The sequence below is a fragment of the Rhinoderma darwinii genome, chromosome 9, assembly GCF_050947455.1.
Source record: "Rhinoderma darwinii isolate aRhiDar2 chromosome 9, aRhiDar2.hap1, whole genome shotgun sequence".
Classification (NCBI taxonomy): domain Eukaryota; kingdom Metazoa; phylum Chordata; class Amphibia; order Anura; family Rhinodermatidae; genus Rhinoderma; species Rhinoderma darwinii.
This window is the reverse complement of record NC_134695.1, coordinates 99,904,104-99,921,759: the sequence shown is the minus strand read 5'-3', so window position 1 is coordinate 99,921,759 and position 17,656 is coordinate 99,904,104. Positions and strand designations below refer to the sequence as shown.

General features: G+C 42.1%; 1 protein-coding gene across 1 annotated transcript in view; it reads right to left on the bottom strand.

Annotated features, from left to right (window-relative positions):
• The window catches only part of VAT1L (vesicle amine transport 1 like), a 43,514-nt gene extending 29,169 nt beyond the window's left edge, over positions 1 to 14,345 (bottom strand). The window contains exons 1-2 of the mRNA XM_075838642.1: positions 14,008 to 14,345; positions 4,340 to 4,469 (exon numbers count right to left, since the gene is read on the bottom strand). Coding sequence (XP_075694757.1) covers positions 4,340 to 4,469; positions 14,008 to 14,225 — 348 coding nt within the window. The 5' untranslated portion in view covers positions 14,226 to 14,345. The remainder of the gene's footprint in view (positions 1 to 4,339; positions 4,470 to 14,007) is intronic.
• Positions 14,346 to 17,656: the final 3,311 nt, after the last annotated feature.

Below are 17,656 nucleotides of genomic sequence, written 5' to 3'. Positions count from 1 at the left end.
TGCAAAAAGGGATGATTATTGGCTTTCGGGCCAAGGGTGGCGGTATTTCTTAAACAGCGCAGTTTGTGAACTGTTCGCGTGCTGCTGTGGTGAGAGTGTATCGTGAGTGGACAAATGGCACCATTGGGAATAACCGAGGTGGAAACTGCGGAGCACCACGTGCCATTGATGTGAGAGGTGAACATTGGCTACAAGTGTGCGTGAACGTCAAGCTACAGTGGAGCAGGTCACCGTGAAAATCAACCAGGGGGCTACCAGACGAGTGTCTAAAAGAACAGTTCAGTGAACTCTACTGCGTATGGGGCTCTGAAGCAGACGGATGGTCACGGCTCCTATGCTAACAAAGGTTCATTGGAAAAAAAGGCTTCAATTTGCACGGCAGTATCGAAATTGGACCACCAATGATTGGCAAAGGGTTGACTTCTCCGATGAGTCACGTTTTCTGCTTCATCAAACAGATGGAAGTTGGAGTGTCAGGCGAGAAACTTCCGGGAACAAAACACCCTGGAACCATTGCTGGAAGAACACAAGCCGGTGGCGGCAGCGTTATAGTCCGGGGAATTTTTTCGTTGCGTTCTCTGGGCCACTCATCCATGTGGAAGGCTCTGAACCGATGTGGGTAAGAATCCATCGTTGCAGATCACGACCACCCATGCATGCTGATTGTCTTCCCTGGGGCAGATGGAATCTTCCAGCAAGACAATGCGACACGTCACACAGCTAGAAATGTCCGACAGTGGTTGGAAGAGCACGACCAAGACTTCCAAGTACTTCCCTTTCCCCCTAATTCACCAGACTTGAACCCAATTGAGCATCTGTGGGACCTCGATCGTCTTGTTCGCTCTATGGACCCTCCCCCACGCACGCTCCAGCAAATGTGGCATACACTGCAGTCAGCACGGCTCCAGATCCCGGACAACCTACCAGCACCTTATTGAGTCACTCCCAGCCCGTCTAGCTGCTGTCCGTGCTGCACACGGCGGTTACTCTGGATATTAGCTGGGGCTGATAATAATTCGACTCGACTGTGTATAATCAATTATTATATGGCGAAGGAGTAAATGGTGATGGTTTCAGTTGGATGGTGGATCTATTTTGCTCATACTCTGCTACCCTTAACACAACCATTCAGGTCTAGGATATAATTCTGTCTACTTGCAGTCACCACTAGAGGGAGCTCACTGCATAGGGAGTTAAACAGCTCTTATTAAACCCAAAATAAATCAGTATGCAGTGAGCTCCCCCTATTGGTAGCAGAAAAGATGTCATAATTTAAAGGGAATCTGGCCTCAAAACTGCTGAGAGTGATATAGGGGGAGGGAGAAAGCAGTGTAACCATAACTTTTGTATGATCAATTTGGCGCATCTTGCGAGACATTTTAGACACTTTTATCTTCTTTATATCGCCTATAAAATGTAGCATATTTAGCATTTTAAGCCACACTCCTGTCCACTAAGACTCGCCCCCTTTTCTTTATACTTTTGAAGTGTCTATTATTTCGGAAACAGTCTTTTTGTTGAACTGTTGAAAAAAATGTGAAAAACAAAATGCAACATTGTGCACCAAAAATGCGCCACATTTGGGCCCAAAATATGACAAAAAACTGCTGCAGTCACAATAGTAAATTTGCCCCAATGTTTTCCCCTGAACTCCCCTTCCTCCTAAAGTTTTCCCACACAGGAAACCAGATAAACGATATTCACCGATGACATCGTGTTCTTTAAGATCCCCCACCCATCTTTTCCGTCTTTTAATATTTTTGTATTGATTACTCGGACAATTGTTTGCAGCATCTTCCATGTTTGGAGGATTATTGGAAGAACATATCTGAGCTGTTTCTGGCTGACCAGACTTTAAATGCAGCCGTGCTATGGCACAGGTGGGTATAAGAGCGGTCATTTGTTTTGATTGATGCCCCTTTCTATACGCAGGGGGGGCTTTATTGTACAACGGATTATAGAATTGTGTTAAGAGCTGTCGAAATGATCATTAAGCTCCTTCCTCTTGTTTCCCCTGTAGCGAAAAGGTCAAATATGGCTCTCGGTCACGTTTTTAATTACCGTCCCACAGTGAGGGCCAGCTATTCATTTTACCGAGCACAGTTGCCATGGAGAGGGCAGATCTGTCATATCACAGTAACAAGTAAACTTGGGCAATGAGACTTCAATTATAACTGAAAAATACAGATTTATTACTCTTCATCAATGGGCGAGGTTCCTACGGCTCCAGCCTCATATAGACAAAATCAAACTGTGAGGCGCACCTCGCTAATGAGCTATGCCCCCAGAGAGACGAAATCTGCTCATGCACGCTCAGAATAGACCACTGTTTTCAGACGTAATTCGGGCGTTTTACGCCTGAAAAAACTGTTCATTACGCCTACAAACATCTGTCCATTGCTTTCAATGGGTTTTACGATGTTCTGTTCCCACGAGGTGTCATTTTACGCGTCGCTGTCAAAAGACGGCTCGTAAAAAGACGCCCGCGTCAAAGAAGTGCATGTCAATTCTTGGGAAGTTTTTGGGGCCGTTTTTCATTGACTCCGTTGAAAAACAGCTCCAATAACGTCCGTAAAATACGCCGCAAAAAACGCGAGTACTTACAAAAACGTCTGAAAATCAGGAGCTGTTTTCAGGTGAAAACAGCTCCGTAATTTCAGACATAGTTTGCTACTGTGTGTGAACATACCCTTATAGTTGTTATTGCTAAATTTCAATTTACTTTTCAATTAGCCAATTCCCCTTGGTGACTCTCATTTTTAAATGCAAAAAATCCTGTGATTAGGCCATGAACGTCTATGCTGGAAACCCCCCTTTAAGTGGATTCTACGTAATTCACACAATGACAATTAGCAGGAATTTCCCAAAAAAACATTTAGTTCTCAATCTTAAGACATTCCCCTAAATTTCCTGACTTTTTATTCAAGCAAAAGTATGTCTTAAAGGGATACTAAACCCAAGGTCCTCTTATACGGCCGGACATGGACAGCGTAAACGAGCGCCGCTCAACGAGACAGCTCGTTTATCGGTGCCTGTCTGCTCCTTTCACATTATTACGATCACTCGTCCCCATACATTTCTATAATGTCGGCAGCTCCTCACCCTGTTTACACAGGGAGATGCGCTGCCGACAACAATAATATTTTCTGCTGTATAAACAATACAATCAGCCGATGAACGAGCGTTTGCTCGTTCATTGGCTGATCGTTGCCCTATTTACACAGGACAATAATTGGCCCGTGTAAAAGGGCCTTTAGTCTCTGACGCTGGCAGTGAAAACAGAGCTCCTTCTATGGCTGGAGACTTGCTGAAGGAGTAGTAGAGCAATATAGCAGGGAAAGGTAGCAGGGAATGCTGGGAGATTTCAGCTCTGAAGACTGCAGAATTGTGTATGCAGCTCTGGAGTCTAATAAAGGCTGTAACTCAGGTTCAGTACAAGATAAATAATTAAATGTATTTACAAAGTTACTCAACTTTATATGTAGATTATAACTATATGTAAACTGTGACCTGGTGTTCAAAGGTGGACATATGCTTTAGACTTCAGCACTGTTGGCATAGGATTAAAGAGCTTGGGTCTTCATTTATACTAACAATGCTGAACCACACCATGATTTCCAGAAATGAAACAAAAAACAGAGTGCCTTCGCTTAAAGCAGCCTCCTATGCAATAAAGGTAGCTGCCTCTTTGTCTCAAAAGCCTTTAGCACTGTGACTTAAAGTTGATCTGTCGTAATTTTATGGTGCCCTCTGTAAGGGCAGCATAGTGTAGGGACGGGCTTGCTCTCCTATTAGCCAAAAACGGCACACAAAAATAGTGTGCTGTTTGGCTAATAGGAGCGATTAAGAAATACAGTGGACTTATAGCTATGAACTTCCTCCCCCTCCCCTCTCAGCTGTGATTGACACTTATACACAGCCGTCAATTACTGCTGAGAGAGGCGGTGAGATCCACCTCATGAATATTGCGGACTCATAATTATAAGTCCGTTGTATTCTTTAATCGCTCCTATTAGCCTGACGGCATATTTATGTGTGCAGTTTAGACTAATAGAGGAGAGCAGACCTGTCCCCTTACATACGGCGGCAAAGTGTGATGACAGATCCACTGTAACGTTGGTAGCAGGTGGTACATTACTGTGGGAGACGTAGTTTACTAGCAATACCCCCTGCATGCTGCCTGTGGTGTTATCAGAGCCTCTTGACTCACGTTTGAAAAAAATTTTTAAACATTTAACATCAATTCTCTAACAATTATCCGCAAAAATTGTTTCATAAGCAGAGCAAAAAGTGTAATGTGTTATCATAAAGCAAATTGATGAAAAATTTTACGATTTACCTCAAAACCGGTAACGTTTCCTCCGAGCGCCTCAACAATTCCAGACAGTTCAAACCCAGGAACCAGTGGTGTTTTGGGGGGATTATCTATGTTTCCTTGTCGAACCATCAAATCAATGAAGTTTAGCCCACTATAAGCGGAAAGAGTTAAAAGGAAAGGTAAATTTAATTCAATTTACTACACAACACAACGTTACTTTGTGCAACATAGGGCCGGTGCTGAATGCTCGTCAAAAAATGCCCTATTGGAACATATAAACGTCACAGAGGATGGTCCCCTGTTCGGCACGCTCCTCTTTGAGTCAGAACGGAGGACAGGGACAGGGATTTATCTGAATGGCCACCATGTGATACTACATTATCCACCACGGCAATAATAACAACCCCTTTATGTTCACTGTGTTGCTTGGTCTCCAGTGCAGGAGCTCTGCATTATTTTTTCTGCTCATTTTAATGGGAGCTACCTACTAAATAAAGAAGTTAGGAAAAAGAGAGAGGGCTACTCTGGGCAATTTATACCGAGCGTGCAGCACAGGTATCAAAAGGTTTAGCCGCCATATGTTTGTAAAAAAGAAAATGCAGATTACGCTAAATTGGTATATTGTAGACGTATGCATACTATAATAAAAGAAGGACAACTATGCACTAAACTAGAACAATATCGGCCACCCATGTTCTGTACCCATTGTTTACAATGTTGAGCAGCCCACTGTCAGCAGGCCTAGTGCGATTGACAGCTCCGCTCTCAAATTGTAGATTTTGTTATGCCACAGCCCCGTGTTGGGAGATCACTGTACAATGATGTAAAACATCAGGCTACACATAGTGTACGACATCAATTAGATATCTGGTCTGGAACCCCCTCTGATCCCTAGATTGGGCCAGTGCTGACTGTTAGTGAAAAGAAGCAGCGCTGAATCCATAGTATCTACGTAAACCTCGACGGATTGATCATGTACAGCAACGGGTAATTATTGTATGAACAAGAGCGGCAGATAGATTTTCTTTAATATGAAACCAGGATAAAGCATATGTTCTTACGGAGAGCTAAACTGCTTTAATAAAGTCGCTCGCACCATGGCAACGTGACTGTGTACTATTGTTTGTCTCTTTTAATCTTTTCGGAGTTACGTATGTTAAAGCCTACATTACCAGACACGGAGGCTCAAGGTATTTTCAGATATAATAGAATCAAAGCCATTTCCATGTGTCATAATACGTTTTTTCCACAGCCGACCCTGATCTTTGCAAATATTTATAATAGTTGTGTCAAATGGAGTCTAAATAATGAGTACAGCTCATTATATTACTATAATAGACTCCTTCTTTATATATAGTGTTGCATTATATTATATACAGTATATATCAATATGCTCTTACGGCTGGGGAATATCTCTTCAATGTAATGTGGTGGACACTATGCAAGGGGAGTAGTACTTCCTTTTGCCTTCAAAATTAAATAGGCACAGGTAGTACTACCTCCCTGTCTCTCCCTGTAGATACAACCAGAGTCTCTCAGCATTACAGCGCCCCACGTGTTAGAGAGATAGAGAATACGGACTCAGCAGCCGATACAACTTGCGTCTGAGAACCATATCTCTTGACTAGAGGAGCAGAGCTTTCAGGATATAGCATCTATTTTATTGAATATATTTCAAACCGATACTCTCTATTACTGAAACCTCTTAGAGTATTTATAAAGAATGCAGTTCTGAGTGTGAGGTGCAATATATAGGCAGAGATAGTACTGCATCCTTGTCCCTCCCTATAAATGATGTAGGCAGAGATAGTACGGGTGATATAGTGCTACCTCCTTATCCCTCCCTGAAAATAATGTAGGCAGGGATAGTACTGCCTACCTATATCTCCTAGTAAATGATTGAGGCACAGATAGTACTGCCTTCCTGTCTCTACCTGTGATTCAGGCACAGATAGTACTGCTTCCTGTCTTACCCTGTAAGTGATGTAGACACAGAGAGTAATGCTTCCCTGTATCTCCCATTAAATGATGAAGGCACAGATAGTACTGCCTCCCTGTCTCTCCCTGTAAAAGATGTAGGTACAGATATTATTGCCTCCCTGTCACTCTCTATAACAGCGATCCCTGTGGTATGAGATGGATCCCAGTCAGCATGGTGTTGCATCCCAACGTCTCACTGCCATAAACCATCTTATATTCTAATACTGCTGAAATAAATGCCACAATTGCACCCACTAAAAGAAATCCTGAAATCCCAATCAGGGGGCTGGAAATGAGGTTGCCACATATGTGCACCAATCATTTAGCAGAACCAAAAGGGGACAGTTTACCTACTTCCATGCATACTCCTTTGGAGCGGGCATGCTGACTGGCATCCTAAAGAGAACTTCAGGAGCTGTTTGGCAGTGTTTGTCAATGTGGGCACTATTTTTCTAGGGGCTATAAGGCACCATGGCAGTATAGTCCTATATAGACACGCAATGAGCTTCTAGAGAAAATAAATGGGGGAAGCCCTTCATAGGGCAGGACATTTGTGATAAAAGTACATAGGTCCAGTTGGACTGTTGGCGACCTTCTTCTGTTGTGCTGAGGGCACAACTCCTCTTTGTGCATTAAATATAGAGATGCTGCAGCCGTTCTGCCTCCCGGTCACCCGGACGTCATCCAAAACCAGAACATTGTTTGATCATGGCGCTTCTTCTCTAGTGAAGAAATCCCAGAAGAATATATTTTATGATTTATTAATATATTTTTGGTCTACTTAAAAATATATTCATAAATTATAAAATATATCCTTCTGGGATCGAGTTTTCTTCACTAGAGAAGAAGTGCCATGATCAACCAATGTTCTGCTTTTAAAGGAGTCTTTATACATAAACATGGGTGTAATTAGGGCAATGCCAAGTCTTAAAGATCTACTGCAGTGTTCATTTTTCCCTTTTTAGAGACGTGGGAGGTACGGCACTAAGATCAATCCCATAGGAAGCCAATTAACCGATTTCAAAATCATAAAAAACTGTAAAGGGAAACCCAAGTGTGAATGAGACGCACAGCACTCTGCAGTCACTGCCTGAAAGTGTAAAGCTCCTGATATTACTAATGGTTCTGCTCCAGTGCTTCAATTCAAGCATGTTCCCAGCAAGCAGCAGAGGCAGCAGTGAATCAGCTGGGATTGAGCGCGCCCGTCCAGACTATTTAGTGTTGCTGAATGTGACTCATCCAAGAACATCACTTACTCATTGTATAATCGGTGGCATTTTACTTCCAACGTGGCACATGAGTCACACATTTTTTTTTTTGCGGGTGGATTTTATGTGTATTTTTTATTTCATTTATTTTTGCCTTTTTTTTACTTTTATTTTTTATTATTACGATTTGTCCTTCAAAGTTAAAAAAAAACCATTGGGGATCTTTATTATGTCAACATTTTATTTTCGTACTATACTTTTCCACTGTTAATGGGGCTATTGTCACTGTTAGGGCTGTGCTGAGTCTAGTTAGACCAAGCAGCCTCCGACTAACGGCATTCCGGCAATCATGTGACCAGTCACATGATCACCGGGACTAATTGAGCGCTGTGCATGTGAAACCAAAGAAGAGAGAAGCAGTGAAAACCGCTTCTATGTTCTCTCCACGATCGCCGTGGATATGTTATTGCGGGAGCTTTAAGGACCAAGAACACCTGCCATAAATATAGTGGGCGGTCCTGAACTGGCTAGACATAGAAGACAAAAGGATCTGCCATGGAATATCAGAGCCTTTTAAAAGTAATACTAGCGCTGCAGTAAGGGTATGTTCGCACTGAGGAATTTTGCCGTGGAATCCACCGCAAAATTCTGCCTCCCATTCATTTCAATGGAAGTCGGACGCTTCTTTTTCCCGCTAGCTGTAATAGTCAGCTAGCAAGAAAAAGAAGCGTCCTACTCGATCTTCGGCCAGATTCCGCCCAAACCTCCCATTGATGTAAATGGGAGGGAGGAATCTTCCTGCCGTCTGCAAAAATAGTTCCATGGCGGGACCCGCCACGCAAAATCAGCCGTATGAATTAGCCCTAACAGAGCAGTAATTTCAATATGCATAACATATGAAAAGTGTCAGCAATGATCAGAAAACCCCTTTAAAACACGTCCTTTACACCACTCAGAGTGATGAACCTACAATTTTGCTGGTTGCTCATAGGAACAGTCAATACTGTGCTGACAGACACGCCCCCTAACAGCTTAACTGAGCTCTTATAATGCAAAGCATCATGGAATTTCTTTTTTAGCTGTGTTTCTATATCAATCTACCTTACAGTACATTGTATAAACCCTACACCACCTAAAAGGAAAATCAGCTGAGAAAGCATTGTACAGACACTGAACCAGCAGGCAATGTCAAGATCTGTGAGCTACGACGCAAATGTCTTTTTTTTTAGAATAGAGCTCTGGATGTGACTGCAGTTCGACACTCAAGTTGTTCAAGAATGACCCCACGCTTTATGCCCCAATATTCATGCACAAATCCTCTATATTGTCAGGGAAACAATCTGAAAAATAAACTGTTCATTTATTTATTTTTACCACAGGAAATGTTGCTAAACAGATTTACAACAATTATGTTTATCTAAAAGCATGTCTCAAAAAATACAAGTGAACCGATGATACGAACATTCCTGGCTTCCTGCCCAGAATAATACAACAAAGGGGTAACAAGACGTTCAACAACATTCAACTTGACAGAATTGCCAGCGTTACCATAGCAACAGTAACCCGGATTACAGTGACTACGCAAAAAAATGAACGATCGCATTGGTCTCAATAAATAAGTCGGAAGCTTATGTTCATGCTACCTGCCCCTGTCACACAACCGAGGCGGCCATTTTATTTGTGTACCCTGAGCAAGCAGCGCATTACCACCTCATTCCAAATTTTTACGCTTTTGGGAATATTTTGCACGCATGAATCATCTTCACTTTTATACATAGAGAGAATGGATTTACATCTCAAGCACAAAATACCTGGGGTCTTAGGCCCCGCCATCCATATGGCCACGGGAATGTAGAGAAAGACAGAAAGTTAGCCTGAAGTTACTCACATAACTACCATACAGTGCCCAAATAATAGTCCCATATATAGTGCCATACCATGCCCAAATAATAGTCCCATATATAGTGCCATACCATGCCCAAATAATAGTCCCATATATAGTGCCATACCATGCCCAAATAATAGTCCCATATATAGTGCCATCCCGTGCCCAAATAATAGTCCCATATATAGTGCCATACCATGCCCAAATAATAGTCCCATATATAGTGCCGTAACGTGCCCAAATAATAGTCCCATATATAGTGCCATACCATGCCCAAATAAAAGTCCCATAAATAGTGCCATACCATGCCCAAATAATAGTCCCATATATAGTGCCATACCATGCCCAAATAATAGTCCCATATATAGTGCCATACCATGCCCAAATAATAGTCCCATATATAGTGCCATACCATGCCCAAATAATAGTCCCATATATAGTGCCATACCATGCCCAAATAATAGTCCCATATATAGTGCCATACCATGCCCAAATAAAGCCATCGTACAGTTCCCACATTTGTGTCCATAAAATACCACCATGTATTGTCATAAAGTAATGCAAACAATTCAGCTAGACAGTGCCCTAAAAATTAATTCCATAATGTGCCCACAAAGAAATGCCAGTCATAGTACCTATAAGATGGTGCCAGACACAGTGAGCCTGTAAAAGTGCCATCCTAAGTGCCGCTGTACTGGCGTCCATATAACAGATACCATCACAGTGCCATTGTACCAGTGATGGGGACCTAAACTTTCCTCCAATGACAAGTTGTTAAAATATTTTAATGTTTTTTGTTTTTTTTTCAGTTTCACACTGGTCACTGAGCCCTAATAATAGGATGACACTGGTTGTTAATGACTTTTCAGCATGTGCTGTGTACACTTGGGGTCAGGGTAGTATTAGTTTCATTATCATCAAAGGGCTGCTTTAAATGAAAGGTAATTCCTCTAATATAAAGCTGGAGGCAGATAATACAGGATCACACATTGACATAAGATGATAGACAAAGCTCAGCTCCCCCTCCCTGCACAGTGACCTCTACACATGACACAGAGCATGCCCACTACATAGAAGTTAATAGATCATTTTCTGACTACTTTTCATATATACAGGTACTACACCCCAAAATATGAAGACCTCACAGACCTATTATAAGTCACCAGGATGTCTCCATAATTCTAAAAGTTGTATTATTATAATTATTTATTATGATTATATTACAGCTTACAAAGTTTAACGTCTATCCTTCTTGCATGTTTTAGTCCTGAAGCAGAATGTCTTCCTGCAGGAGGGACTTACAGGGGTTACGGGAGTTTAAAAAATTAGACTGACATTAGGAAAAGTGAGAAAATAAAAAAATAGTCAATACTCACCTGTTAAATGCCTTGCCACTCCAGAGCCGACGCTCCGGTGGTCCCTGATGGACTTTGTTTACTTTGCTGCAGCGATGATATGCAATACATTTATGTGACCGCTGCAGCCAATCACTGGCCTCAGCGGTAATGCTTGCATGTACTTTATGAGACCGCGGAAGCCAGTGATTGGCTGCGGCGATCACGGGGGTTGAATAGGATGTTATCGCTGCAGGACAGGTAAACAAAGATCGGAGGGAACTACCGGAGCGTTGGCGCTAGAGCGGCAGGGGATTTAATAGGTGAGTATTGGTTATTTTTTTATTTTGTCACCTTTCCTACTAAGTTTGTAAACAAATTTTTGTAAAACCCCTTTAAAACGAGTCTGTATAGCATGGCGAGGCAGTCTACTTTATAGCAGACAGAACTTCTTTACATGTATTCAAATGGTGGTCACCTAGACAGGAAATCTAGGTTGCTAAGCAACCTTGCGGAATATATGAATATATTAGTGATCTGAGCTGTACACAAGTGTATATGGATTGGATTGCTTAGTGCGGTCCTCTGATATTTTGGTGTAGTGACGTATGTGTGTGCACAAGAATGAAGGATTTTTGCTCTACTGGGGGGGGGGGGGGGGGAATAGAGCCGTGTAGCCTTATAAGATGCGGCTTTCTGAAAAAAAATATCAAAAAAGAACAACATTTATAGCCAATTCAGCACTGCTATTTCAAAGGCTGTTAGAAGATCCTTACTTCTTAGAAACACTCTGCTGATATTCTACTAATAAAGTTAAAGTGCCTGTCAAAAAAAATAAAAAAAGCCCATAATCAGCTATTATATCCCCTGCCGCTCCAGCAACGATGTTGCATAATCCTTAGTTGGTCTCTGTTTACATTCCAATGTAAACAGAGACCGACGTGGGACCACGGTATTATCGGCGCTGGAGGGGAGTATAGGCTTTTTTGTTATTTTACATAGGCAACTGTCTAATTTTTCCCCAAAAAATGTTAAAGCCCGGAAAACCTAAGTGGATCTCATTGTTTTCAAGATAAAAAGCTGAATTTGTAATTTAAAGGGGACACCCACCAATTAGCAGAATGAACAGCCTACAACTAGTAATGAAATTCAATTTCAGTGAATGGAGCTGAGCTGTAGTACCGGACACAACCACACACACATGGATGGTGCTGTAGTAAATGGGCTAGGGTAAGTGAGCTATGTTCTCCTGAATGGTGGCGGGGGTCCTGGAGGTCAGAACTACACCAATTCTACATTGATTACCTATCAAACAGAGAGGCCAACAATTATAATTATTGGGGCTTGCTTGATATCTCAGTAGGTCTGAAAAGTCATATAACACATAGGCAAAGGGCAAACTAAACTCTGCTACATCTGTATACTGCAGACAAACTGAAAAGGTGGGTCTTATGTTTTGCATCTTTCTGGATCCTGTCTCCATGGTAACATAACTTCCTGAGAATTAAAATATCAAAGTATCAGTTAAGCTCATGTTATCAGCGCCGTCTTGTCACTTTGTAAATGTCTTTTCAATTAAAGTTGCACGGCGCATCAATATTCAGCGGAGTATGAAGGCCTCACAATGGCAGTAAATCGTTTGCTCACTAAATGGATTCCAACAATGGAATTTACTTAAAAATTAAGAAATGTGACAGTTGAAAATAATAAAATTATAGAAAAGTCGCCAAAACTGTAATTTTAATAATATAATAATAATAATAATAATAATAATAATAATAATAATAATAACAACATAATAAAAATAATAACAATAATAATAATAATAATAATAATAATAATAATAATAACATAATAATAATAATAATAATAATAATAATAATAATAATAATAACAACATAATAATAATAATAATAATAATAATAATAATAATAATAATAATAACAACATAATAATAATAATAATAATAATAATAATAATAATAATAACAACATAATAATAATAATAATAATAATAAACCTGCTTCTTGTTTTTTTCGATTATCTTAATTATACAGTAAAATTCCTTTAACCCATTATTAGCAAATAATAGATAGATAGATGCTGGATTATCAAACGTGCTGGATTATCAATCGGACATGCAAAAAATATGTATAAAAAATGAATAACAAAACAACATAAATGTAATAGCGCCAGGTTATGCCCAGTAGCGGGCAGTGATGTATACCGATAATAATACCAGTGCCAGTGACCACCCAACCCCCTCACTCACTAAAGACAAGCATTAGATAGGGTCACAGCCCATGACCAGAGGTTACATATAATGTATAAGGTGACAGTTAACCCTTGTCTAGTCTCCAAATAGTGAGATACCCCTCCCCTGCTATTGACCTGGATCACAGCCCTGGTTAACCCTTAGATAACTGACTGCTATACTTCTCTCCATTCAATAACACCTCTACGTTGTTGCCTTTCTGGGTAACCATTTGTCTACCAGGCAGAATTCCCTGAAATCTCTCCATAACCAGGCCGCTAACTAGCGCCCCTTCCCACTATTTAACCATTTCCTTACCAGGTTGTTTTCTGGTTCTCACAGTAGTTATTGTGCTGTCTTTCTAGTTAACCCTTCCATTTCTGAACTAGTTGGGAAATTAAACTTCTAATGTCCTTTTGCCCTTAAAAGGTTGGCAATCAGTTAACCCTTCCGATAACAGGATGGCATTGAGTTAACCCTTCCGATAACAGGATAGCATTGAGTTAACCCTTCCATTGCAAATTTGTCTTCCAGGTCATCCTTACATTGCCAGACATGTTTTTCATTCATTTATTTTACTGGAAGGTTAACTCTTTAATTACCAGGCTGACTATCCAGTTAACCCTTCCACTGTCCGGTCAACTCTGCCATTCTTTGGTTGCCTTTCCCATTAGACCCTTTGTTTGCTATTGTGTTGCCCTTCTGGTTAACTGTTTAATTACCAGACTTGCAGTCCAGTTAACCCTTCCAATACCTCACTGCCCCCTAGTCACTGCTGTACTGTCAGGTTGTCATCCCGTTAACCCTTCCATAGGCAGGCTGCCTTCCAGTTAACCCTCAACAGTTTGGTTCCCAGTTAACCCTTCCATCAGTAGCTCCATTTATAGCTCGTTATCCAATAAACAGGTTGATTTCCAGTTAACCCTTTAACACCTGACTTGTAGAGGGGGGGGGGGGGGGCCCTGATGCATTAACCCTTCCCTCCCCAGAATGCATGGAGAATGGAGATGTATATAAAGGGTACCGGACCAGGCTTTCACTCGGATCTTCACTTCTCCATCCTGGGGCTCGGGCATCACTTTCCGGGCCACCCGCAGCTTGTTGAGCCCTCCAAACCCGGAGAGGAGCACGGCTCTCATGTCCTTGCCATCCGCAGCCCCTCCTGGAACCTCGGCCGCATCTTTGCCTCCTTCCTTTTCTATCATCTGCTCGGTCTCCTCCGCTTTCTCCGGCCGCTCCTTGGCCATGGCTCCTGGTGCTGCTGAATGGGATGCTCGGGCTGCGCTGCCGATGCGGCTCCAGGCGCTGGTCCTTCTGTCTACCGTAATGCGCGCACTAGCGGCGCGGTAACCCTCTCCGCCTCACTGCCTCCCGGGCACTGCTGCGCGCGCACTCTAGACATAGCGCCGGAGCCTGGACGTGTTATGTACGTGTGCACTGGGGGAGACGTGTGTCATGCGTCTCTCTGTCCTGCGCTGTCACTTATCTGGAAATGTTCCTATGCAGCTGAATATTGTAAACTATGAATATTGGATGGAATTCTGAATATTTCATGGACTCTAGAAATTAAATCTTCCAATAAATGATGTGAAATTCATTCATGCAATTCCCCCTTAAAATGAAGAAAAAAAGAATAAGAAAATATACTCGTCCTATTCTGTGGTAAGGCTCTCTTCGCATCTGCGTCGGAGACCCCGTAAGGCGCCTTCGTCGCAGTTACGGCGAAAAATGGCGTAAAAGTTAGCAGGCTGCATTATTTCTTCCAGTAAAACAATCGATACCCTCACAACAACCCCAACTGAACCAATAAAAATCAATTAGGACTCATTCAAACGAGCATAAAACTCGTCCGTGTGCTGTACGTGGAAATCAGTCACAGCACACGGACCCATTGATTTCAATGGGGCTGTTCACACATACGTAAGTTTACACGAGTCCATTGCGTAAAACTCATTGCATGTCCTTTATTGGTGCGCTTTTACGCACCTACGCCCTCATTGAAGTCAATGGGTGCGTGAAAACCACGCACAGCACACGGATATGCGTTATTTGCGCATCAATCCGTTGAAAAAATTGCTTTACGAGTGCGTGAAAAAGACATGCCACTTGCAAAGTGCAGATGCAATACACACGGGTGCGTAAATCTGTCACGCCTGTCTGAATGTAGCCTTAGTGTTCGTGATGCGTCCATTTTTCATTCTTCTGTTCCTTTGATGGAACTGTAGAACAGAAAAACTTAGCACACATGTGAACGCAGCCTTAAAAGTTTTATTTCACTGATTTTTAGGGCGGTTTTACACAGGTCGATTTTCTGCCTGGTAATGAGCGCCAATCGACAATTACAGCATGTCATTGGTGCATGTTTGATCCATCAAGAGGACAAAAAGTCGTTAATACAATCATTTATCCCCATACATTGGCGGCATCTGGTCTCGAAAACCATAATTTTTTTCAGGGCAGCATAAAAGATCGGATTTGCCAACAAACAAGCCATTGCTTCTCTGTTGGCTGATTGTTATTTTGTTTACGTGGGCCAACATTCGGGAACCAGCGTTCGAATCTGCTCTCATTCGCCAATCATTAGCCCATGTAAAAGGGCCTTTAGCTGGAGCGGTCTCTGGGAAAGATGGGTCATAACAATTGCTGCAATTACAGCTCCAAAAGGTGTTGCCATCCAGGCTTCCTAGAATCCTGACTGCTAAATCTGTCACCTGTACCCGTGTGTATTTAGAAATGCCATAAAGAAATATAGAATATGTGTACAAATTAATGAAAAGAACAGAAAAACGTAGCGCAAATGTGAACGCTGGATGATACAAGGGATTTAACAGGTAATGTATGCCTGTTAATATTTGATGCCATTTTTCCACCATGGCGTGTTTTTTGGGCAATCCCGGACAACACCTTTTATTTGTGAGATGTATTAGATCAGGACAAGTCTCCGCTTCTGGATAAAAATAAGAAGATTCCCATTCGCTGACAGCAAACAGAGATTTAAAAAAAATAAAAAATAAGAATTGAAACAAATTTTAATTGGAACAAAGTTAAAATGATACCAAATGTTTGTCTGGTATTGCAACATAACCCCAATCAATTGAAAGGGACATTGTTGCAGGAGTGGCACTGTGTAGGAGAAAAACCAAAGGGGCCATTGTGCGTAACCCAGATCTGTGTCCCCGTCATTGTATCCAAGCAATATGCCATAAATGGCTTTTGCCAGAATACCCCATAACCAGCCTTAAGTCCAGATAAGGAAAGGGTAGAGAGTGGGCAAGAAACAATACTACTCTGCTGTCCAGCGATGGACCTGTGCTGTGGTTAAATGCACCAGCACTATGGAAAGGGCCCCCACTAGTCTTTGTGCACCCCTGGTTTGATTTACAAGACTTTGTCTTGAACTTCTTTTGTTCATTTGTTATCCTTTTCTTTAGAGAAATTCTGTGGCTTCACCTCGGCACAAAGAAGCAATGACATGGAGAAAGCCTAACACTATCCTTCCGCTTCTGATGCTGCGCACACACACAGCATGGAACAAGTTGCTAATGGCGAATAGTTACTGCCTATTATAGAATAAACCCCCGGCCTTAAAACTAGACAAGTAACCTCTGTATTGTGGAAGTTAAACACTGCTGATCTCTAGCCCTCTCAGATACACGTCAGGTTGGAGTAGGTCACGGGGTTGCTGACTATTATCTTTAATTAAAGGAAACTTGTCACTACATTTTGCGCCCCCGGACCGCCGCTACTGCCTTCTGCTAGATGGGAATAGGTTTCTAAACATATCCTTATTCATATACTTTCTTGCTGCAATAAGTAATGAAAGACCGCTAAACATAACAAGCGCCGCATGCAAATTACTTGTTAAGAGTCATGGGGGTGCTGCCGCTTCTCTGAAGAGTCACGCTGGCCCCTAAGCACGCCTTTCTTACTTGATTAACGTCCATCAGCCTGGGATCTGTCATCACAAGAAAGCTCTAGCACATTGCAGTGTAAAGAGGTGTACTGGCCACCGGCCTGAGGGATGCCAATCAAGCCAGAAAGGGTGTGTTTAGGGGACCGGCCAGTGTGACTCTTCAGACCACAGCATGACACTTTACAGGTAATTTGCATCCAGCATGTGCTATGTTTAGAGGTCTTTTATTAGTTATTGCAGCAACAAAGAATATGGTTAAGGACAGTCTCGGACTGGAGTACCTTGGGCCCACAAAAGGAAATAGTTCTTGGGGCCCACCATATATCAGATATATAGAAATTATGCGACAATTTTTAATTGTGTAGTAAAACGTGTAGCAAACCAAAGTCCAGTATTACTACCACCTAGTGACCATATAGTGGTAGACACCAGTCCTACACAAGCGCTCTGCAAACCATATAACTGAAAGGAGTTTTCCCATATTAGACATTTATGGCATATCCATAGGAAATGCTAAAAAATGTCTAATAGATGTGGGTCCCAGCTCTGGGACCCGCACCTATATCTAGAACTGGCCGCAGAATCCAGGCGGAGTCCAGTGGAGACAGGGTCATGCGTGTGCGCAGCTCTCTCCATTCTGTTCAATGGGAGTTACGGAAACAGCCGAGCAAGATCTGCTCGGCTGTTTCCATGACAACCATACAACAGAATAGATAAAGCTGCGCGCATGCGTGACCCTCTCTCCACTGGACTCCGCCTGGATTC